The following is a 23,241-nucleotide window of genomic DNA, read 5'->3' as shown; positions in this document are numbered from 1 at the left end:
TGAAGATGATCTTTTATAAAAAAAAAAAGCCAAGATGCACCAGAGAGGTGTTCAAGAATTTATTACAAAAATGTTTAAAAAGGAGACCATGTTGCAAAGAGGTACAAACTTTTATTACATTTTACGCAGGTTCAACGGTGACTGAAGAAGCCCTGAGGGTGATTATACTTGAACGGCTTCAGCCGGTTTGGACCCCTGGATTTGAAAAAGAGAGCGAGAATGTTTAATGTACATTTATTCTAATTTGATTTTAAATAGTGTACAGATTTATAGATCTACTGGATACCTGACGGTGCGCAGGCACATCTTTTCTCGTGGGAACTCACGGGGTCCCTCCACACTGTCATCTTGCACTTCTGTCTCCAAGTATACATCCAAACAGACACACAGCCGTGCAATCTGATTGGTCAGGAGCTGGTGTCCTGGTTTTGGTCCCTGTAGCTCATTTTTGAACACATTCACTTCACTCTCCATGGCCTAAAAAAAGATGTAAAAGCGATGTTAGATAACAGAACATCACATAAAGTTTTACAAAAGGAGTCACACCCCATGAATTTTCAATATATTGTCACTTTTCCAATATAACCCTAAGTAATCCATAGTGAAGGTGAAGAAAAAGTGGGCATAGTTTTAAATACTTTATGAAATAAAAAAAACTGATGAATTCTCAGCACCATTTAGACCATCAAAAAAAAAAATCCAGTTTCCTTTAGATGTTACATAAATTGATGCATAATCCAACTTCACTATAAATGAACCATCTGCTTGTTCATTGGGTATAGTGAACCAGAATGAACAATGAGGATCAGCAAGTGAGCCGGGGAGAAGTTTTACATATGGTTAGGTTATAATATCCTAATGATTGCCTCATATAGCAACGTTCTAGTCTAGCCATCATCTAATAAATGCAGAAAGTATTTAAAACTAAAGGTTTGAAAAGATGGTGTTGCAGAAAAGCTTTAATATCTCTTAGTAAAACATGGTGGAAGCAGCATCATGCTGAGGGAATACTCTCTACAGGCGAGACAGAAGAATGATCCAAGTTTGTGGAGCTTGTAGTCCTGGAAGAAAACCTGTTGGGAGGTTGTTAACAACCACACCTTCTAGGAAACTGATTACAGCAGGACTATCATATTCCAGTGCTTCAACAGGATGCTGCCACTTTTAGATGCAATTCCTGTACAACATGCCTAAATCTAAAGACTATTCTGCTCTTGACCAAATTATTATATATAAAGATAACAGAGCACCAGCCTTTTAGCAATGGTAATTGATTTACCTGGTTTAGATCAGAGTAAATCTCTCCTGCTAAATCAGACTTTGGTTTAAAGGTTTTAAAGTATTGCAAAAGAGGTAAAGAAAAATCCCAAAAGTTGTTTGGAGAAAAGATGATCCTACAAAGTATCAACGGGTTCTTCTTGTATCAGAAAGTCTGCAATGACAGCTTATTTCTATCTCTATTTTTTTTTTTAAATCCACTACTTTATGCCAATCAATGCTGATAAAATACAATTATTTTCATGGATGAGAAGTAACCAACAAATTTAAAGGAAAAACAACACTATGGAAGCACTGTTTGAATTATAGGATTGAAACCAGAACAGGAGCACAATAGGAGGGTAAAATGAACAGAGATGCGCGTACTCTCAGGTTGTCGTCGGTGCGTCCACTGCGCTCTCCTTTCCAGTTGAGGGACAGGGAGAACAGCGGAGAAATCTCTGGGTAGCGGGGACTCAGGACCACAGCAGCGTGCAGACGGGCTGAAAGGTAAACAGACTTAACGTTTGGAATTAGATTCAAACCAAATGACTCTCTTCTCTGTGAGCGGCTTTACCTGTGCCTCTTTCGACGACACCCATAAAGTACAGATCCGTCTCCCTGGCCAGTCCTGCTTCACTAACATGGCGAGTAAAGGACAGTTCCTGGAGAAATCACGACACTGTATGAAACCTTGAACAAATACAGCTTAATAAGTTTGCTTTTTCTGTCATTTACCGTGTACTCCTGCTGGCTGATGGTGGTCCAGCGAGCCAAACAGGAGACGATCTTGGCAGGAAAGAGGTGCTGACACTCGCTGGTGATTGGGATGATGCTGTGCTCTGCAGCCACAAACACAATCATTGTTTTATACAGAGTCAATATCAGGATTGTTTGTTATAATAAAAATAAAAAATGGTTAAATGAAGCACCTAAAGAAGCAAACTGTTTGTTCAGAGCCAAGCGGGACTGGACTCGTCCCTTCAGTAGCTTCATGGTACTCTCCATGTGACTGGCGCTAAGGGAACTGCCCACCAATACGCCCTGGAAAAAGACAGAAGCTAGCTTTTACTAGCTGTAGCTTTGCTCCCCCTACACACCCCATGATGTCAGCACTCACCTCTGATGTTTCACTAGGAAAATGAAGCCCTCCCAGATTCTGAACCCACATGTAGGGATATCCCAGCTCATCCACATAATCAGAGAAAGAAACTATCCTAAAAAATAAATAAAATGTCAGTCCTACAGGAATAAATCAAACCGTAATCGCTTTCACTAAATGTGACGGCTTAATGTTCTTACCCAACTTTATCAAACTGGTAGCGATTTGCTGGATTGGGGGTTTCTCTTCCCTGGTCGCTGGTGTAGAGACAGCTGAGGAGAGTGTCGGATTTAAGAAGCTCTCTGGAGAAAAGAAAACAGTTATTGATTAGCGATTGATTTCGTCAGGAAAAAACATCCAGATGTTCTCAGGATTATATGCGAACCCTAAAATGTACATAGGCTGTTAGATTATTTAGTTTGCACACACCCAGCGCTGATTGCCGTGTTGAGGTCAGTGGAGGTTGAGACTTTAGTCTTAACAGTCATAATATTCAGATTCATCAGGTAGAAGAAGTAGAGATGCAGAGTGCTGCCATCTGTAGGGACAATGAGAAAAAGACACACTGAAAAAGCTAATTCACTGTTATTTCTTACCTTCTCATCATCCTTTCATTAAACCTCACGCTGCAGCTTGTTAAGGAGCAATAACAGGGCGTGGCCAGCAAGTAGCAGCAAGTGGCACCTAGGGAGCCCACAACATGCTGATGGATGTCTTTAAACATCCACTCTCTGCAGCAACACTGAACTCAGCGACACGCCGTCACTCACTCACACCTACACTGCTCGCTTTTCGCTATTCCTGCACTAAAAAGGGCTGCTGGCAGCAGAGGAGAAAAAAAAAAACATGAAGGAGGAAGCAGTAGAGACAAAAGCACAAGTGAGAAAATGCTTACAAGGTGTAGGTTCTGCAGATCTACAGTGCTGCAAGCAAATACCTCCGTTTGCCTCCTCCCTTCCCCTCCCACTAAGGTAGAGTTACGCCTGCAATGCAGATCTCCCCCATAATCTGTCACCACTTTCCTTTCGTTGCCAGCAGAGGGAACACTAGGGTCAAGCTCTGTCACACCAGAGCAGCTTAGAGCTCCTGTCTCATACAAGTATGGATGTACTGGCATGAGCTACCTTTGCACTGAAGGTCCAGGTTAAGAGACAGAGGATGTCTTTTAAGCATCTCTCGTCTTTTGTCGTCCAGCTGTCCACCCACGGTCGGCCTCCTTCTCTTCTGTTAAACAAAGAGGCACAAAGAAATAAAATTAGACAAAAAAGTGGGAGGTATCTGATGATGTCATTTATGAAACACAATCAAACAAGAATTTAGCCAAATAGGTTTAAAAGAAAACAATGAAGCTGTGATTAAACCACACATATAGAATAAGATAAAATATACAGATTTAACATAATCCCAGAGTGAACCATTTCAATGGGTTCTCCAACTTTTTTTCCCTTTCAAAAGACAAGTTTGCAGAATCGAGTTAGTGAGCACAATGGTGGAGCAGACGCACCATACAAGAAGGCTATAACATTATGACCAATTCCAGTATCAAAAAGCAGTGTCAGCATGCTGAACACGGCACAACATGCCTGAATAAAGCAATCAGTTTATTAATAATAGGCGGAGCAGAAATAATTGTGCAGATGGATGAATGGAAAACCGGGAAGGAGGGATAAATAAGTACCGGGAGATGGATGATCGGCTAAAACTTAATGCTATGTGGGTGAGAATTAAAAATGGAAATAAACATCTTTCATAATCCACAATCTTCTTTAAGGCTTCCTTATACATGCAAAATGCTCAAATTATTATTCTCCCCCTCCCGACTTAAATGCATTTAATTCTCATTTTATTCTTATTTCACTAAAGGTTCCTCCTGGCATCAGCCGCTGTGATGAGAAAAGCCAGCTTTTTTGTAGAGCTGAGGTTGCACGTCCCAGATGGACTCAGGTTACAGTCACCTCCCTGATCTAGGTAAATATTTCCCAGAATCCCCCACTCCCCTCCTGATTCACACATCGATAGATTGCCATTACTTTCTGATCCACCAGACCACACCGTGTGGAAAGCAAAACTCTAACGATGGGGTGTGTGTTCAGCACAGAGACGAGTATATTTATAAAACTCCTGAACTCACTAACCTCTGTGTGTGTTTGTGTGTGTGTATCCTGGAGAAAAGACCTAAACTGAAACTCACTGTTTTCTCCTGCTCCTCCTCTGCATCTGAATCGCTCTCATCATCTGGGAACAGAAATTAAATATTTTAAATAACAATTATATAAAAAAAAATCCAACAAAATGGACAGATGTGACAACCCAAAGGTTTTTTTGTTTTTCAAAGCAGACAGACTGCAATAGCGTACATATAGACAGGCATGTACCTTGAGAATCATCAGGAGGTTTGGAAAGAGCCCTGGCTTCGTCCACGTCACCACAGATGGACACACTCAGGTTCTTGTCTGAAGTATAAATAAAAACAACTCAGTTACCAGACAGAAGATTGTGATTTGTTAAACCCAAACTTTGTTCTTTATTCAAAGTAAATTCTGTTCGACTCACCACATGCTTGGCCGTAAGCATTTGCTTGAACAAAAAGTACGTAGAGCGGTGGAGGAAGGTGGCGAGCTATCTCTGCCTGCTTTTGGGTCTTTTCAAACGGCATGGACAGGTAGTCCTGCACTGGGAGAGACGCCTTTGGAGACAAAGCACAAGGGGGGTGATGTTCACTTCAGAGCAGTTCAAGCAGCTGAAAGCAAGACTAAAAACCAGTTAACTTTTTCAAATCAAACCCTCATTTTGGGCAATAGCATCAATAGAGAGATTGTGGTTCTCATTTACCTGCATGATGCCGTTGAGTCCCGGCTGAAGGCTTCTCAGATGCTCCTTCTTCACCTCAATGCTCTTCTGAATTTTCTCCTTCATAGATAGTGACTCCTTGTATTTCTCCGCCAACCTGAATTTAGAAATTAAGCATTCACCCAAATCTCTTTCTTCTCCAAGAACTTCTAAAAGCAGCGAGTGAAACCAACTGTGCTTCAAGTCGTTTACCTCTTCCTCTGTTCAAGCTCCCAGTCCAGCCTCGCCAGAGTGAGCTGGTGGAGATCATTTCTTGTGAGGTTAGGCCTGGAAATCTCCTCCGGAGCATCCTGGTAGAACTCCTCTTCACTCACAAAGTCAATTTCTTCATGCTTGGATCTGAAGCAGGATAGATAAAAATTATCAACGAGACAAAACATTGCATCTGAACATGTCAAATGAAACATGGACATCAGGAATGAAAAGTCAAAGATTTAAGAATTGCTTAAACTAGACATTGTTGTGTACATCTGTTTAAATAATAGCACAAAACCTTTAAGTAATAATCCCTTTTGTACAGGGCATTCTAAAGGCATTCATCTCCCTATAAGTTTCTATTAAATGAGTACTTTTACAAGAACAAACTTGAATGCATTGCTGTATGTATTGTTATATATCACTATGTAAAACACAAGTATAAAGTGGCAAGAAAATATAGTGTTCAATTTTTACAAATAACAAAAATGAAGAGTGTGGCTTACACCCATTCCATGAAAGCATCTTTTCACTAATGAACCTGTGTGTATTTTGTGGTACATCTGACACGCATTTGAGCACTAAGTGACTTTATTATTTTCGATTCTGTGCAAAATATATTCAGCTCAGTTGGTTTGTATATATTGAAGCAAAAGCCAGAGATTCTTATTTGTTGGGCTTAGACTGAACCATTCCAACATCTCCTGGCTGTGGTTCAGGTTATTGTCCTACTGGGTGAGCCTCCATCCCCTTCTTAAGTTTTCTGTAAAAACCCCCAGAGGATTTTCCAACATTCATTCATCCATACTTAGTTCCAACTATCTAAGCACCAAATGACCATCTTCCCAGTGCCTGCTGGGATGGGACCACTCCCCCTATACCAGCATGCAAATGTGTATCTTGGTCCCAATGATGTTTGTTTTCCCAGTGTTGTCTAATAATCATCTAAAGCTGGATTTATACTAAGAATAAAATAAACAGAGGTGGACACTATAGATTTGATCACTTCTGCATGCAGCTAGTTGCACTTGATTAGTTGTATCAGGGTAAACGGAGCTGGATATGAATGTATGTCACACTTCTACCACTTCAAAACAATTATCACAAATAGAAACCAACACTGAGGCTATAACATGACAAAAAGAAGCATTGTCTTAGAATCTAATATGGCGAGTTAAACCAGTGTCAGTGTTCATACAGTTTCCTAATAGAATTGCACTAACTTGAACTCCAGACACTTGCTGATCTCCTTCTGAAGATGCATGACTTCATAGAGCAGGTTCTGCAACTGAAGATGAAGCACATCCACCTTTTGTTTTGCCTGCAGACAGAAGCACAAATTCTAGGTGAGACTTTTCACCAAGAATTACCCAGGTGGGCCAAAAATAAAAATCAATACTTTATACTGGAAAATATGCCAAGACTGAACAGCAGTTTTTGGTGCAATTAAAGCTTAAAATGCTTAAATGTGAAATGTAGCTAATATCTGCATTCAAACACCGGCACACAAACTGTTTAGGCAGACTATGGCATCTACTGCAGTCAGATGTTACAAAGAAAAAAAGTGCTTAGTTCAACATTCCTTCAGTGATCAGCACAAAGGAAACTCGTATCAGCATTTTCTTTGTGAATACATGCAATAGAACAACTTCATTTATTCTATGTTTTATGGATAACTCTGTAGATCTGTGGGTGGGTTACCTCATGGGTCTGGTCTCTTCCTTTCTTTAGCCTCATGTGAGCCAGGCGGTTGAGTTTTTTCAGGTTCATAAAGTGGATGCAGCCCTGCATGCGTCTCAGCTCCAACTCCGCATTCTGAAAAAAAAAATAAAATAAATAATAAACTTGTTAGATATTCAAGGCCTTTGCAGAGCAAATACAGCAGCTACAAGAGAGAACCTACTATCTGCATCATTGCTTCAAGACAAGATTCCCTGAAGAACAACTACGTCCACAAAAATGCAGAAAAGTTTACATTTTAACATTAGTACAGCACTACCAAACTGTTTACGCTGGATTATAACCATTTTTTTGGTTTTGATTTTCTCCAAGGTGGATCAATTAAATTTTCCACCATATCTCAACTCCTCTCTGACTTATAACTTTCCCATAAAATTGCTGTCTTGTTGAAGAAAATCCCAAGTGATCTATGCAGTTCTGTTCACTTATACCTATTCTAACTGCAAAGGACATCTTTCAACCAGATTTGTTGTTAGACTCCAAATCAGCTCCCTAATACCAAACATATGGTCTAATTTGCCCTTTAAACTCTGTATAATAATGATAATAATAATAATTCAACTTTACTTGTCTCACATTGGAGAAATTTACGTCTCTAACCCATCCCCTTGAGGAGCAGTGGGCTGCCACCGTGGGGCGCCCAGGGAGCAGTGTGGGGTTGAGAGTGTTTGATCATAGACCCAAAGTGGCAGTCTGTGGGAGTGGGGCTTGAACTCAGAACCTCAGGATTCCAAGCTCTATGCCCTAACCACTAGACCGCCACTCCCTTGTGGCGGCCTAGTGGTTAGGTATGTTTGGTATTGTATTTGCCTTTTGACACAAACCTGTAAATCTGACACCAAAGCAGCATCACAAGCATTGGTCTATCGTGGTATTCAAGCTTAAAACACATCTCAGTCCTATGGAAGTTACTCTAATTTTGGTTCTGTGAATTCCTGGATGAATTCCAGTCACAACAGTCACTAAGAACTCACTGAGAGGATGTACGTGACTTTAAAGGGCTGGTTATACTCCTGCAGCAGTGTGTCGCAGTGAGCTTGACGCAGACATTTTTGATTTATGCTTTTTGATTTAAGAGCGGAGGTCCAGGTGGAAAAAGGGTCCCAGCGTTCTCGCGCACCTTGATCTTCTAGCTGGTCCAACTTTACGAGTTGTTTTCCGCAATTTCAATCATAAAAACAAAACAGGCCGGCCTCCTGTCTGCGGTCAGTTACAATTTGGGAGAGGTGCAGCGGAGTGTCTGCGGAGTGATTGGGGATGGCTTTTCGTTCACTGCGACACCTACGCACTGTTAATATGGGCTACAACATGGATTTTTTGTCTCATTAACTAGTTGAAGGAGAAAAAGTAGCCTGTAGTGTATATTTTTATATATATAATACACTTGGTCTTTTATGTTGAATAGCAGATGTTAAGCTCTGAAAGTAGGGCTGGGCGATATAGAAAAAAAGCTTATCGATAAAAAAAAAATGCATATTGATCGATATCGATAATTATTGAAAAGATTTGAAACCATATTTTATGTGCAGCTCTGCCTGGACATTTTATGATATTGCTAAATGATTTAATTTAAATAAAAAACACAAACACAGACTTCCAATTAAATCTTTATTTAACCAACTTTTTTAACCGTAACAATTGTTTTAAAGAAAAATAACTTAAAAGACCTGAGTTATGTTATTAAATACTGACAAAGAATAAACTAAAGTGACCAGAAAAGTGACCAAAATAAATATAACAAATACATAAATGGACGTCGAAATTCCCGAAGATTCCTCGGAGGACGACGCAGACGCGCGCATACACAGCTCGTACTCCTGCGGGTGTGAGCGGCTGAGATGATAAAAAAAAAAAAAAAAAAAAAAGAAGTTGGTTGTGTTATCAGACTTCGTTTTCACTGGTTCCCTACACATTTAACAGATGACTGTGGTTTGTTTTTTGTCCGACTTGCCATGACCGAAATACTGCCAAACGGGCGAACTACAAAAACCCTTCTTTGGAACAATTTCCTCCACCTCTCTTTGCTGCGACATCTTCATGTGCTCTGTGTTGTGGTTTGAGAGGGCGGCGCTTTGTGACGGCGTGCCTGGGTCCGCGATTGCGATTGGTTGGGAGTGACTAGCATAAACCTACATGATAGGCTACAATGAGAAGGAAGGAAAACTGCGTTTCTTTTAATCGACCCGCTTTTTTTCTATTGCGCCACACGTCTATCGATTGATATATATCGTTATTGAATTATCGCCCAGCCCTATCTGAAAGGCATTGCTTTATACATAACTCTACTTTCCTAATTCTGATGTCAGCTATAGAAATGAAAATGTAACTACTGTTAACTGCAAATGTCAAACTCGTATTTACATAAACACTAAGAGAGAGACAACTTCAAAAAATATTTTTTTATTTTCTCCTAATGACACTGGAAAGAGAACTGAATGTTCTTACCCCCTCCTTGGCTCCATTAGCTTTTAGCTCCTGGATCTCGCTCATGAGTTTGGCCAAACTATCACAGGACTCTTTGTATTGCTGGTAGTCGTACTCAGGGTCCCTGCCGTCCAGCTCCCCCTCCTCATTATAGGAACGCACATCCTGAATAGATGAAAACAAAAATAAGTATCCAAGTGCATTTAAAAGCTATCCCTCTTTTGTTGTTCTAATAATCAATGACAAATTCAGAGATAAACATTATCATTTGATATAGGTGATACTTAGAAATTAACCTAGTGACACTTATTAAAATATTCAGGGCACTCTGCTATCTAATAGCTAGTGTAATCGCCTATGGCTGAGATAACTTTCCATACACTTTCCAGTCTCTGATATCATTTACCCCTCTGCTCACTTTCAGCTGAGCAATGCTTCGGGGGTATTTTGCTTGTAAATATTAAGGTTTTGGATTTGACTTTGTACAAGCTTTTCTTTTTTTCTCTTTGCAGGGTCCCGTGCCAATTCAGCTTTAATAGTTTCACAGAATGTTCCACATTTTCCTAATGCATGCCGTGACACTCTGCAGAAGTCACTGTGGATTTTATGTAGGTAAGCCAGCTATGGCCTGCTTCTACAAACCATTCACAAACCATAACACCTCCAACTCTGTGCTTAAGAGAAAAACTGCTATTGTCTCTGACTGTGTAAAAATTAAAGTTGTTTTGCATTTCCTCCATTTGTAAACTGATTTTATCTTCTTTTGACAGTTAACAGAGCTACAGGCTGCCACAATCTTCTTTCTGGAGGCCTCAGGCAGCTTAAGGTTCACCATCATATTCACACTTCCTTAGTTTAAACATGATTAAACAGGGTCTTTAGAGTAACTATGTACTGATAACCTTCACCTAATGTAAAATGTCCAACGTATTTTCAAACATCTTTAGTAGGGGCAAATGTAAAGTGTTCTAATTTATTCCTTATTAGTTGCTGTATTTATATAATATTTTACTGAAAATAATAAAGAACATTTTTGGTATTTCATGCCTAATTAAAATAACTGCTGCATACTGAGCGTATGCTGACGGCTATAAAATACATTGAAAAGAATGAAGATAGTTTGCCAATGGAGGCTCTGTGGATCGGTGCCTACCTGATCTACCTCCCCTCGGCCTCGCTTCGTCTCTGGGTTTCCTCCTTCCCCGCGGATGACCTTTGACTTTCGCTTCTTTAAGGCATCAGTTGACATGGCTAACTGGGTGCAAATATAGCCACGTAGTCTAGATAAAAGAAGAACAACATTAGAAATCCAAACTCAGTTACATACCCTATTAACGTCGAGCTAATGTTAGCAACATAGCCAGTGGTAGCTAAGCGCTTAACAGCTTTCGAGCTAACAAAGGTCCAGACACGGGCTTTTGCCTAATGGGTATCATGCACACAAAGTTCGATATTATGGCTCAAAACTTTCACGTATCAGTTAAGTAAAGAAAATATAACATTTAATTCCTAATAGTGAATTAACATCAAAAAGTGTTTGAGATACCTTGCCACCCAAAACGTCGCTGTCAACGGAAGCCTTAACAAGCCAAAATCCAAACAGCATAAATAACGTTGGACTGCCACCTACTGGTCTCATGAGGTAATACATACACGACAAATTTCAAAGCAGGTCTTACTTGTTTAAATATACCGTAAATATCTATATCAGTATCAAACATGAAATCAAAATACATTGAAAGAAAATCCTATTTCACTTCACAAATGAGTGTTAATGCAGACTTGAAACTCCCTGGGCAAATAAAGCTTTTGCATATTTATTTCTTGAATTATTGGATCAGAAGCAACAGAAGTTGCAACATTGATAGATCAGAGCTTCAATGTTCATCTTGTATCTCTGCTTCTGCCTTCTCAAACCCCCAGTCCCCCTCAGCAGAAAGGCTCTCATGCTGAGTTTTTTTCCTGTTAAAAGGGCATTTCCTTTCCACGGTCACTGCATGCATTACAGACTGAGCGATTACCGTAGTCAATGACGCAATGCAAATGCAAGTGAATGTATACCTTAACTACATGCCCATCCATGAGGAACAATTCATGCAGTCAGTGACTCAATGCAATCAGCAGAGTTTTGATAGAGAAGTTCTGAGTTGGGGCTATATCATTAAAATGAATTATTAAACAGCAGGGGTTGTTTACGGTACAACTTGCTTTTGTCTGTATCTCTGCTACAATATGGTCTCCAAGAGTGGTGCTCTAATGTGACTGTCTTTACAGTTTCATTTTAGTTTAAGATAGAATACATGACATTATTCATAGTTCAAGCTCACCAAAGCAGTCTATATCCTATCCATATTGTTGGTTCCTATTTACAGACGTCCCAAAATGTAATCCTTCCTAGTGCTGCGGAGAGTTAGATGCTCAGTTGTTTATGAAGTCACTGCTTTAGTTTTGTAGAGAAACGAAAATAACAATACAGAAAAAAACTAATAAAATTCTCTGCGAGTTTGTATTTACTCAAAATGTTGTCCCCTTTTTAAGTTCACTGGACATTTATATTGTCAGCAACTTCTTTTTAACCACATTTTCAGAATAAACAGAAAAATGAATGCCATGCATTTAAAGATCTTTTATTCAGTTTGACATTTTAAAAGTTAGAATAAGACATGACTAATCACCAATGTACTAAAGTAAACAAAAAAAAACTGTTGCTTTACTTTGTACATGTACATCGAATCATTGAAATTCACTTTGCCATATCGATTAAACTCTGCAAAGATGTGGGAACCCAAGTCTTCTCCCCCTGTACGAACACAACCCCCCGATCTACGTAGATCACAATACGCCCAAAGGTGTAGAGCTGTTTCCCCTCATATCGTTTTCCCACTAAGGGCATGAAGACGATGTTGTTCTCCTCTGCTTTGGTCTGAATGAGATCTTTAAAGTTCATGGGCACACCAGTACTGATGCCTCTATGAGCCACGCTCTCAGCATCCCTGCGCTCCTGAAGTGCTTCGTACTGGAAGTCCTTCCGTCTCTCTGTCTGTGTGAGGTATGCGATGTTCTCTCTAGCGCCAGGTTGCATGTATCCCCCTATGGGTTTTATTTATAAAGTGGGAAAACAAGATTAGATTGTACGTTTCAATGTTTTTTGTCCTTTATTCCATATTTTAAATGAGTACAGATACAAACCCATGCCTGAAGACACTGCTCGGTTCATGATGTCCAAAGCTTCGTTGAATTTTTCCTTAACAAGCGGCTGTGCCAGCAGAACATCACTGAACATGCTTTTCCAGCCGAGGTACCACTTGGTGATTTCTTCGTAATTTGGACTGTTGCTCAGCCAGGAACACAGTACCTTAAACAAAAACACACAAAAAATTGAAATAATTGTAGAGAGGCCTTCCTGGCTTGAATTTGACTTTTTTTTTGATAGAAAAAAGTAAAATTAAAGCATGATTAGCAGTTTCAATATTGATTGCTAACGTCAAAGTCTGAACATGAGACAGTTTTTAATTAAACAGAATTAATGCACGTTTTTACAAAAACTGAGTGTAAAAAGTAATATCTACTCATGATACTAAATTGAAAGTTTGCAGATATTTTTGGAAATTAAAACTTCTTAGTTATTACTATAAAATGTATAACAACAAAAAAATGGTTGACATCAAGTGTCCCTTGTATTAGCCCTAATCTATCCCAGTCCTTTGTAGGGTTGCACCGATTGAATGATCTGCCTCAATTTCCTTTACTTAGGGATTTACTTAGGATATGATTTTTTCTATCTCTGTAAATGTTTGAAAATCACCCACTGTCAATATCCTAAACTTAGATTTATATATACGAGAGCAGATACTGGAGTTCTTATTGTTTGACAGGTAATTGATGAACCTCTTAAAATCCACCTCATTTTGGGAAATCCTCGCCTATTTTCCATACCCAAATGGAAAAGCAAATAACTTAGGAAATGTAAGGCCAAATTACATGTGTGATACATTATTTGAAAGCTAATACCTTCTAGTTTCTGGATATATACACAAATATCGAGTGAGTAAAACACAGAGCAAGCTGCATCAGTTCAAACATGGCTCAAAGTTGTTGCTTTTTATTCTTGAAAATAATAGTTTTTTTTTTTAACAGCAGTAATGAAGACATGCTTGGTTGTTGTGGCTGCTTTGTCATGTTTACATTTTGACGTGCTGCTATATCTGTGTTAACTGTGCTTTGGTGCTCACTGTGTCCATAAAATTAACATAAAATGGTAACATTTTAGCTCTGTAATTTTCATGCATTCTGAGTTCTTATTTGTTAACGCTTTAAAACGGGTCGGCGACCTGGTGGGTTTTAAGAGGTTAATTTCTTTACGTAAGATAAGATTGAAATATGAAAGAACATCTGTATCGGTACTCTTGGCACTCTGTTGCATAGGAAATGTCTTAATAACCATTTGACTCTGCAGGATACAGAACTGTTCTGAGGTGTTTTTTGTTGTAAAACATAGGACAAGCAAACTGAAACAAAGACGGGGAATAGTGAGGCTCTTCTGTTGATTGAAGCAAATAGATCAAGGCTGGTTCCAAACTTTCTTTCGCCAGCATTTTTTTATTCCTCTTCAATGAAATTAAGCAATATAACTTAGGACCATCTTATATCTTATGTACATCTTCCCTTTGAATCTCAAAGAGTAAGGTCAAGAATTCCTCAATCTAATTTAAAGATTATAAGAATGATTTTTTTTTCTTTGATAAACATGGATGTAATATAAAAGTTAGTATTTTCACTAACCTGCAACCATTTTGAAAAGAATTTTTTCTCCAAGAGTGAAACAAGGCTGGAGGGGGACAGCATGCCCTCCCAGTCCATCACCCAGTGAAATGGCTCCATCTGCTGCTGGTGGGGGTTGATCACCAGTTCTTCCAGACACAAGGCTTCACAAGTACACAAAGGAAAGACTAGCATTAATAAGGATGGAAACAATAATTGCTATATAGAGACCTGGGAAGTAAAGGCCAGGGTTGAACATTTAGCCAAAAATGTAAATAGCGATTATTTTCAAACAATAATGCAACTGCGATTTCATTGCAATAATCTTTTGCACTAGGCATAAAGATTGTCGACGTTTTACGCACGGGATTTAGTTTTTTATTATCTTGAAATTCTGCTTTTCCATAATCCAGTGTTGTAGGACTTTAGCGGTAAACTTGCAAAAACAAGTTCTTTCTTCAACTACCGGTACATTGCATTAATCTAGGTGCTAACTGCAATTCTGGCCTTCCTTCTATGTGGCAGCATACCCACTTTAATCGTATTACTGGCACCTAAAGGGCTGGAGGGAAATTTTTAACATCTTACCCTTGTTAAATGTATTGTGATTAAAAATTAGGATTCCCTGCGATTTGAAAATCACATTTTTCTAAATTGCAATTATATTCCAAATGCAATTAATTGCCCAGCCCAAGTAAAGGCCCTTCCATGGATGAGTGAAGACATACCCAGTTTAGGGATGATGTTTTTCACCATGAAGGCCTCCCATGCGCCAGCTGTAAAAACATTCTTCCATGGCTGAAGGATGAGGCGGGCTGAAGCGTCACTCGGATGCCACCGCTGCAAAGCGTTGGACAGCTTGCTCCTGATCGGCGGGTAAAGAGGTTCCAGCCGGGCTTGCAGCAAAGGCAGCCAAGGGTGGATCCAGGAGTGGATGGGAACGGTGTCAGTTAAAGGGTTCCAGTTATCAACCTGTTAAAAAAACAAACAAGAAGACTTGACATTAAATATCATCAGATTTTATAAAAAAAAAAAAAAAAAAAAAACCCATCCAAGATGGTCTTCATCTTGCCTCTCGCTGTAGTCGGGGTAAGATCATCTGCTCCAGCAACTGATCAAGGATCCATGGAGGTAGAAGAGGGGCCCACAAATCCACACAGTCCACCATCGGCCCCACTATTCGAGGCTGCCAGTTTGACACACAGCACCGCATCACTGGGATCCACACTTCCCATAGCAATCTGGATAAATAAATGAACAAAAGGTATTTACACACACAAGTCGCTAAAGCATGTAGCAGCAGTAAGACGTTTCCACCTGGTCTGATGGAAATCACCTGTGGTATGGATCCATGTTTGAATGTGGACCGCTGGGGTGCATGTCTCTGGATTCAAGAATTGCCCTCCACTGGCCGATATCTTCCAAACAGTACGAACTGTCCTGAAAAAAAAAAAATATATAAAAAAATCGAATTAGTTGGCACGGCTTCCAAAATCGATAATTCTCTACCTTCATCACCTAAGAAGATTGTAAAGGGAAAAACCTTCAGAGGATCCCATGAGGAGAGCTTCTCTTTCAGTAATGGATGCACAACAGCGACAGCCAGGTCCCCCAATCCCATCGTCTTGTATTCTTCATAATAATCTGTCTGCAGGGTCTCGAATATCCGGGCACACTCCTGGAAAAAATTATTTGAAAAGGGTTGAAAACAGGGATTCACGATATGTTATTATGATCAATCAGTATCAGTCCAATAAGGGAAGTCGTTTTCCCCATCTTGTTGTGGTTTGTATGTATGGGGTTGGCAATTTGGCATACTGGAATGTCACGCAGCGTGAGGGCTGTCTTTCTTTAACCAAATCAGAGAGGAAATGTCAGCGGTGTGATCATCTTTTCATGGTTTTAAGATGGTAGGAAGAACATAAAAAATATAAAAGGTCAATTGGGATTATTGACTTATATTAATATGATATATGGTATCAAGCTTAATTTTCCTATCAGTGAATGCCTAGTTGGAGCTCTTAAACTCAAACTGCCCAACGATAGAGGCTCTGAGAGAATAATCATGGTATAAACCTGTAGGGATGGCTCTTCGCCTGGTGGCGTTTCCTCCGTAGGAAATCGCTCCACTAAGGCCAGCACGGCCTCCATTCTTTGGATGGCATCCTGCTCCATTGACAGTCGGTTTTGCAATGCCTGCGACTCGTGCCTCAGAGTAACAACCACGTCTTTTTCATGCTGCAAGCGCCTGGCAGACTATAAAACATGCATGGGGAAAACAAATCAAGCTCCCAAAACAATGCGGAGGCTGTTTAATCTGAGTTTTATGAAGACCCATTGTTTCTTCATTTCCCCTCACCTGTAAGATGTCCTGCTCTGTGAGGTCTATAAGAAGCTGCAGGTTGTGCTCCAGCTCAGGGAGGGCAAAGCCAGTACCTTTCTGATCTCGGGTGGCCATGCTCGGCGGGGCTTCATCCGGAACGCTGTGTTTGTTTGATATCTGACTGTAACTGTAGTAAACCTTCTGCTCTCGCCCAGTCATATCTATGACCTAAGCCAGGAGAAAGGTGTGGGAAAATTACATTTAAAAGGCTAAAATAGTATGTTTCAATACAAAACACAAGTATGCATGTGGCCTTGTATAGTTTATTCAACATCACTATGTGAGAGCCATAACTCTGAGTAGGAGTTAATTTTGGAAGCTGAAACAAACCTTGACTTGTGCCAGTTCTCCCGCTGAGGCTGGTGTACTCCGATAGGCCACTTTACCTTTAGCTTTCAGCTCATCTATAGTTTTGTAGGAATACTTTGGTTTCTTCTTTGCTGCAGTCCCAGCAGGATCCTTCCGCCACTGGCCTAATTCCTTTTTAAATTCCTACGAAAAGCGACAAAAAAAATAAAGAAGCTTTACAGTCTCATGATATTGGTAATAAAAACAACAGAAGATAGAATTTAACGGGTGTGAATGGTGATTTCACCATGGTGACATGCAACATATGTAATATACCTTTTCCTCCTCTTCTTCTGAGTCAACCACGGGAAAGTCCTGAAGACTCTGCGTAGTTCGCTCATTGCCATATGCACCCACTGCTCCTTTACCCTTACGAACCTTTGCTTCAATGGGGTTCACGATGCCTGCAACAACACAGGACTTTATATTAAAGTTTCCTAGATAAATCCCCTCAGGATTATATCCTTGTGATTTCTACCTACCTTGAGCATTTTTCCCCAAGCCTTTTCCTGGCTGGTATCCCATTTTCTGCAATAGTTTTTGTCCAATCCCCTTGGTGTACTTCTCCCAGCTGCCGATGCCTTTACCAGACTGTATGCCACCTGCAAACCTCTGGGACTGATTTCCTCCAAAATTTGACTGGATAAAAATATTTTTTTAAAGGTTATGTAACTCTTTTTTGCTTTGGTTTTTTGTTTAGGAACTTGAAAAAAATGTAGACAGGAAATTAATTCACCATCTGAAGTTTTCTGGGAGCTGCTGTGCGTGGAGGAGGAGGAGCCGCCGGAGGAGCATCATCATCAGATTCATCAGAACCTACTTCTTGTTGTTGCTGTTTTTCCTCAGCTGCAGTTTTTCGCAGACCAGCGCTCACAAAGCTGACAGGGGTGGTGTAGTCTTTAGACCTGGGGGGAAAAAGCAACAACCATTATTAAACGTTAAAGATTGCCAATAATCCCCCACATTTCTTCCAGTCACAACCATAGACATCTAAAGAATTAACAGCGGTTTTATACACCAACATAAAGGTGCAAACATTTATGAGATGGGAAGAGAATAACCCTAGTGGAACAAATTAAAAAGTCACTGATTCTTTTAGCTATCAGAAAACTGCACAGATGCATCAAATCTACCTCTTGCCACCAAAGCTAGGTCTCTCATCCTCATCAGAATCCCTGTCAGCCCAGATGCCATAGGTGGCCTGCTCCTTGGTTTGCTTGAACCTGCGGCGGTCTGGGTTGAACTCATTGGCCAAATCCCAGTCAGTCACCTCAAAGCTCTCCAACTCCACTCCTTCCGCCTCCTCCTCCTCCCCCCTCCTTCCGTAAAGGTGAGACATTGACATCTACATTTTGGGATAAAAAATAGGATTGTGTGTCAAAAAGACAGTCTTTTCTTGCAGTGCAATCGTTTACAGAAGAGAGAAAAATAAGATTCTAAGTAAAATAGAGCAAAATAAAATATAATATACTAAAATAAAAACAAATAAGTAAAATTACACCCTTTTACACCCTATAAACAGTGTAAAATCAGATTTATGAAAAAAATAAGGATAAGAATAAATAAGATTACATTATATAGACCAAGAGTATTTACAATGCTGCTCAAAAATGACTATTATTGTACATGACCATGTTATTGCGCATAGTGAAGAAATTAAATAAGTAAATAATTAATGAAATGGTATGAATTATACAGTTTGCGGCCAGGAATGACTTCCTGTGGCGCTCTGAGCCCTAAAACTGAGAACTTGGGAGAAAAACTATTTAAAATTTCTGCTTTGCGATAAGGATGGAAACAAACAATGTTTTATAATGAGTACATTTATTAACAGAAAGACAAATAAGTGTCAGTAAAACTGACTAGCGGTATTGTTGCTACTTGGCGATCACAAGTGAAGCTAAAATTAACTAGCAAAAGCTAATCTATGCGTCTGGACGTTACGTTTTATAACCGGATAACGTTAAATTATTTGCTTTACCGTACTCACCTTAAATTATTTTTAATTATTGTCCTTGTCCGAGATGAGTAACAGACATTTTTTTATGAAAATAGCAAATAGGAACACTTCAGCTAACAAAAACGTTCGTTTCAGTAAATCCAAGTACTTCCGGTTTACTGGTGTTACACCAATTACTGTAGACAACAAACGTAATTGGAGTAGCTAAAGGTTAGAATTTATATATATATATATATATATATATATATATATATATATATATATATATATATTACATTCTCCAAAAATGTGTTATTTTTATTTTTTTTTATTTTATTTATGAATGTAAATATAAACATACAAGGCATACAATAAATTCACACTTGTGATTTTTTTTTTTTAACATGGATTGAGCATGTTCAACATAAAAAAAAGTATGAAACTAATCCAACAGGATTGTAAACTAAAATAAGATGAAAATAAAAACATAAATTTCACAGGGCCATTTCAAATTAATTTAAATGCTTCGAGTAAAGAAAATAATTTAAGGGCTTTGTTTTCTTCTACAAGTCTAAGAGATTTACTGAAAAGATTCAGCTCATTTCTCCAATGAGTCATACAAGGTTTGGTCTTAAAGTATCTGCACTTGTGAATGAAGAACTTTCCAAATAACAAAAGAGTGTTGAGTATGAAGTCTACATTCTTATTTTCAACAAAAACACCAAAAAAAAATAGACTTCACAGACAAAGGCAATATAATTTCTTTGGATAGTAGCCAGCTTTGCATCTCTTTCCAAAAAAGCTGCACAGCATTACAATAAAAAAAGAGATGTTCTAAAGTTTCCACATTCTCTTCACAAAAAACGCAGTTATTCCGATCAATATTAAATCTTAATCTCAGATATTCGTTCACTGGGTAGATTTCATTCAAAATTTTGAAGTTGACCTCTTTCACTTTAGGTGGGAGAGGAAATGTAACATAGTTTTTTCTTATTTTCTTAATTTTTTCTATTTCAAACTCCTTCAGTGTGTACATTCTTTTAACTGGGTTAGGATAATATTCTTTTATTAAAGCATTCCTATTAACCTTGTTGGTGCATTTGAAATCACAGAAGTTTGATCCATCAATGTAAAGCTGTCTCAGTTCAGGGGAGACTGCAGAGTATCGAGTATCTTCTCTAACCATTGATATCACAGAAATTGGTATGGCTTTTAAAACTCTCTTATAATATTTAGCATTACAGTGAAGTTGGAATTTACATTCTCCAAAAATGATTTAGCACTTTTCTGTTCACAAATGAAGCTATGTTTTCGTTCATAAGTTAGGCAGTTATTTAGTATCCAAGCACATTTATATATGAGCATCTGATCCTGTCAATGGAAGTGTGTTGCAATATTCTATTACCTGCAGGAATTTGGTAATGTTTAATTTTTAAGTAGAATCTATTTTATAATCATGTTATTTATCTAAACTCTCACATCTAACCACCAGAACCTGCACATAAAAAAATGCATTGCAAATTTTGCAAATTAAGTCAAATCAAGCAGATCTAAATACGTTTAGCAAATTACTTTTTGGAATCTTATTTGAGAAAATTCTGGGTAACTTCTTTTCGCTTACACTCGAATAAAAATACAATGAAATATTGCTATTCTCACTTCTGCTTCACTTTTAGTTTGGAGATCACGTGACCCCGGAAGAAGAACTGTGTGTTGCTCTCAAAATCTTCCCCCATGGAAATACCTTTTCAGCACACATCTGCTAACAAGATAAATGTTCATTAAAATCCCGTTTATGTGTGCCTTGTAGTCTAAATTTAAATGTCGGATTTAGTAGAAGAGTGGAGGGTCGTTCGACGGGGAAAAGGGGCATCAAGACAATTTAAATCTAAAAAAAAATGTCCGTCCTCCGCTGCATGTCTTGAGGAACAGCTGGATGTGGAGAAACTGATCAGACGGATCAAAGACACGGTGTAAGAAATTAAGCTCAACCGCAATCCAGTAAATACAGTAAATATCCCACAGAATACATGAAATCAGACCAAAACCAAGCTTAGTTTTTAAGCCCAGCTTAGTCCCCCTTACACACATTTAACTCTGGTTTTTATTTTGTCTCCTTTAGTTCCGAGCTAAGCGCTGAGGAGGTTTGGCAGCAGTGGAAAGGTGAGTTTGGTCTCCATCTAAATATTTACATGGCCACAGAACCCTTGAACCTTTTCATGTTTTATCTCACAAAACCATAAACCTGTAGGGGACTTGTAGAGTATGTAATGCAAAATCTGAAGTAGTAGTAGATTATTATGATAAATGTATTTATGATAAAATAACAAACCCTATAAAGCCACAATTTAATGTGAAATAATTTATTGTGTATAGCTTCTCCAGCAGGGCTCTATAGCTTTGCTTATGAAGGAACTTCCTTGCAGCTTTTTATCATATTTTATCTCTAGATCAGCTTCTACTGACAACTTCATCACCTGATTGGAGATCTTCAGGCAACAGTGAGACAGATGGCAATCATTACAAGAATGCAGAGGGAAGGACAGCACGCCAACATGTGGAGTGTGTGTGTTATGGCCTTGGCACCTTTTCTTCTTGTGTCTTAGCCCGCTACCAACTTGCCATGTTGCTGCTGCTGCTGGATGCAGGAGAGGTGAGGGAGTCAGCTTCTTCCTTTGTTATATCTAACATTTTAGATCCAGTATTTGATTTCAGTATTTATACCTTTCCTTTTGTAGATTCCCCTGAAGGATTGCTCTGTTTACGATCCTGCATTCTCCTCTGCAGAAAGGGACGTATTGAGAGGGCTAGGTTTGACCGTACTCACAGAAAATGAGGTAAGTTGTTGACAGCCGATGTGTTTTGATCATTCAGGTTTGTGATACAATGTTAGATGGGCATTTAAGATTACTGCATTGCCTTCTAATACGTAAAGTGGATCCAGTATGTTACAGTTTCACTATCAAATCAAAACTTTTTAGTTTATTTAGCTTGTATTTTTTTTGTTAGACAAGATTTTTTTTACAGTATTAAACTGCTGCTTAATTAATGAACCCCTGAGTAGAAAAAAAACGCATCTTAATTTTGTTATGCTGTGAAGGAGGGGAAGCGCCTGGCCACCAAGCCTACCCTCTTTTATCTAATGCACTGTGGAAAAGCCCTATACAACAACCTGCTTTGGAAGAACTGGAGCCCACGCTGTTTGCCACTGGTAACAATCATCGGAAATTGCTTCAGCGGAATCAGGGAGAGGTTTGTACAAGGAATTAATGAAATTAGATGGTTTGGAAATGGTGGCTGAGGTGATGTTCTCTATCCTATTACATCCAGGACCATTGAGAGGGAAATGAGGCAGGATTACAACTACATCAGCAAAGTTGTGGATTGGTGTGAAGAGAGACTGCTGCCGTGTCCTTCCCGACTGATAGACGTGTTCAGTGATACAGCAGTTATCACTTTTCCTTCAGACCGATTGAACAAACTTCCACAGTCTACTTGGACAGAGTCACCGGAACCGCAGTACCACCATTGTTCAGATTTAGAGATTATTCTGAAACAAAAATCCATCTCAGACGCTCCAGAGACGGAGGATAGATGACAACAGATGTATTTTCACATATAACATTGATGTAATTTTGTTTTATGCCCAATTCCACAGATCTGAATCACAGTGACTTTTATTCTGTGGCTTATTGGATAAAAGAACAGTATTTATTACTCTCTTTCAATCTGATTTAACATAGTCTGTGTTAACTCGATCAATGTCTGCTTTGAAGTTTTTCTTCCCTGTTTATTATTATGTTACTTAGAAGGCGTGGTATCAAACAACACTTCTATACTGTGAAGTTCTGACAGTTGACATTTTCTGCAGAAGCTGACTTAAAAGAAGGTGGTGCCTACATATCAGAGCTGTAGAACCTAAATTTTGGTTTATAACATACATTTTAGCATCATTCTTACTAAGAAGGACCCAATAAACTAGACCATCTAACCGAAATGAAGACAATGTGGGTTCCATAGCCTTTGTCTTCAGCAAATGTTGCAAAATGAAATGGTTGTCAGGCATGTATCCAGACTGGTAAATATCTGTTATAAACCATGTTGTGTGAAACAGCATCACTCTATAACACCCAACTGGACCAAAATAAATTTTTTTTTTTTTACTTTTAAGATAAGCCGGGGGTTGTGGTCTAATAAACTACATAGATGATGATTTTAAGTTTTTTAGTTGCTGAGTATTTT

The 23,241-nt window shown here is 38.9% G+C and overlaps 3 protein-coding genes across 3 annotated transcripts; 1 reads left to right on the top strand and 2 right to left on the bottom strand.

Annotated features, from left to right (window-relative positions):
- Positions 1-43: 43 nt before the first annotated feature.
- On the bottom strand, positions 44-11,187 carry thoc5 (THO complex 5). The gene is made up of 20 exons (XM_038290039.1): positions 11,115-11,187; positions 10,722-10,848; positions 9,590-9,733; positions 7,106-7,219; positions 6,628-6,725; positions 5,402-5,548; positions 5,192-5,306; positions 4,913-5,045; positions 4,735-4,812; positions 4,551-4,594; positions 3,484-3,583; positions 2,789-2,897; positions 2,560-2,661; positions 2,378-2,474; positions 2,190-2,301; positions 1,996-2,099; positions 1,835-1,922; positions 1,645-1,760; positions 287-477; positions 44-195 (listed from the first exon to the last, which is right to left on the bottom strand). Exons 2-20 carry the CDS (start codon positions 10,815-10,817, stop codon positions 132-134), a joined length of 2,052 nt encoding a protein of 683 aa, XP_038145967.1. The 5' UTR covers positions 10,818-10,848; positions 11,115-11,187; the 3' UTR covers positions 44-131.
- A 992-nt stretch (positions 11,188-12,179) lies between these two features.
- On the bottom strand, positions 12,180-19,187 carry tfip11 (tuftelin interacting protein 11). Its single transcript, XM_038290038.1, has 15 exons — positions 19,051-19,187; positions 18,194-18,405; positions 17,797-17,965; positions 17,543-17,699; positions 17,337-17,464; positions 17,043-17,204; positions 16,689-16,880; positions 16,406-16,585; positions 15,873-16,007; positions 15,666-15,769; positions 15,402-15,570; positions 15,058-15,301; positions 14,351-14,493; positions 12,758-12,923; positions 12,180-12,658 (listed from the first exon to the last, which is right to left on the bottom strand). The coding sequence occupies exons 2-15, from the start codon at positions 18,403-18,405 to the stop codon at positions 12,312-12,314; spliced, it is 2,508 nt and encodes an 835-aa protein (XP_038145966.1). The 5' UTR covers positions 19,051-19,187; the 3' UTR covers positions 12,180-12,311.
- A 1,526-nt stretch (positions 19,188-20,713) lies between these two features.
- srrd (SRR1 domain containing) lies at positions 20,714-23,218 on the top strand. Its single transcript, XM_038290055.1, has 6 exons — positions 20,714-20,972; positions 21,122-21,162; positions 21,450-21,652; positions 21,738-21,836; positions 22,100-22,251; positions 22,330-23,218. The coding sequence occupies exons 1-6, from the start codon at positions 20,821-20,823 to the stop codon at positions 22,595-22,597; spliced, it is 915 nt and encodes a 304-aa protein (XP_038145983.1). The 5' UTR covers positions 20,714-20,820; the 3' UTR covers positions 22,598-23,218.
- Positions 23,219-23,241: the final 23 nt, after the last annotated feature.

This window comes from Cyprinodon tularosa, unplaced genomic scaffold (assembly GCF_016077235.1).
Source record: "Cyprinodon tularosa strain WSP-4 unplaced genomic scaffold, ASM1607723v1 ctg275, whole genome shotgun sequence".
Lineage (NCBI taxonomy): Eukaryota > Metazoa > Chordata > Actinopteri > Cyprinodontiformes > Cyprinodontidae > Cyprinodon > Cyprinodon tularosa.
Note: the sequence above shows the minus strand (reverse complement) of the source record. Positions and strands in the feature narration are given on the sequence as shown.